The sequence below is a fragment of the Merops nubicus genome, unplaced genomic scaffold (genome assembly GCF_000691845.1).
Source record: "Merops nubicus isolate BGI_N331 unplaced genomic scaffold, ASM69184v1 scaffold47846, whole genome shotgun sequence".
Classification (NCBI taxonomy): Eukaryota; Metazoa; Chordata; class Aves; order Coraciiformes; family Meropidae; genus Merops; species Merops nubicus.
In genome coordinates this window covers 1-824 of record NW_008617872.1, presented here as the reverse complement: position 1 = coordinate 824, position 824 = coordinate 1, and the positions used below count along the sequence as shown (strand labels likewise).

Sequence of the window (824 nt, the reverse complement as noted above, 5' to 3'; positions counted from 1 at the left end):
GAGCTCATCAGACCCGGCAGGACTTCGGGCTGGGCCAAAGAGGCGTCGAACTCCGGCATCATGGGGGGAGGGAGGCTGTGGAGCTTGGCGTCGGCGAAGTCCCCGCGGGCCGGGAAGTTTTCTGGCTCGCAGCCGAAGCCCAGATGGGTCCCGAAGCAGGAGGCATCCTCTGCCAGGCTGCCGAGCTCTGCCTGGCAGCTGACCGACAAGACGCTCTCCATCTTGGAGCCCAGAGAGTGGAACAGCCCCTGGCTGCTGTCCCTCAGGAGGATGGTAGCCAGCGGGCAAGTAGGCCTGCTGCGGGGGGACGGGCTCCCACTGGGCACAGGAGGCTTTAAACTTGTCCAGGGGTGGGGAATCGGAGGGCAGCTTGACGTCCTGCTTGCTGTCCAGGAGCTTGGGCTGGAAGAAGCACTGGGAGGTGTTTCCTAAGGCAGGCTGTGCCTGGAGGGGCTGGGCACCCTCCGTGGGGAAACCCGGGAAGGGGGTTTGGGGGGATCCGTCCATTTCGGGCTGGCAGGCGGTGTAAAGGTCCAGCTGGCTCTGAGCCACCTCGGGGCAGGGGTAAAGAGCGTCCAGGTGCCTCTGGTGGCCCTCGGAGGAGGCGAAGGGGGAGATGCCCAGGATGCCCGACATCAGGTTGAAGAGGGATTCCTGGTCCTGGGGATGCTCCGGGACCGCCTTGATGAAGAAGCTGCCGGTGTAGCTGAGCGAAGGGGAGGGCTGGCTGCCCAGGAGGGAGTAATCCACCGCCCCGGCGCCCAGCGGGGTGCCCAGCAGCTCTCCTGGGGGTGCAGAGGGCACGGAGGTTAGAGGGACGGAGG

The 824-nt window shown here is 66.1% G+C and overlaps 1 protein-coding gene across 1 annotated transcript; it reads right to left on the bottom strand.

The window, feature by feature from the left end:
- Positions 1-5: 5 nt before the first annotated feature.
- Positions 6-782, bottom strand: LOC103775797 (early growth response protein 4-like; the record flags this gene model as incomplete). Its single annotated transcript, XM_008943270.1, is given in 2 exon segments — positions 6-258; positions 260-782. Coding segments are annotated over 2 exon segments (776 nt in total), but the record flags the coding sequence as incomplete, so codon positions are not given.
- Positions 783-824: the final 42 nt, after the last annotated feature.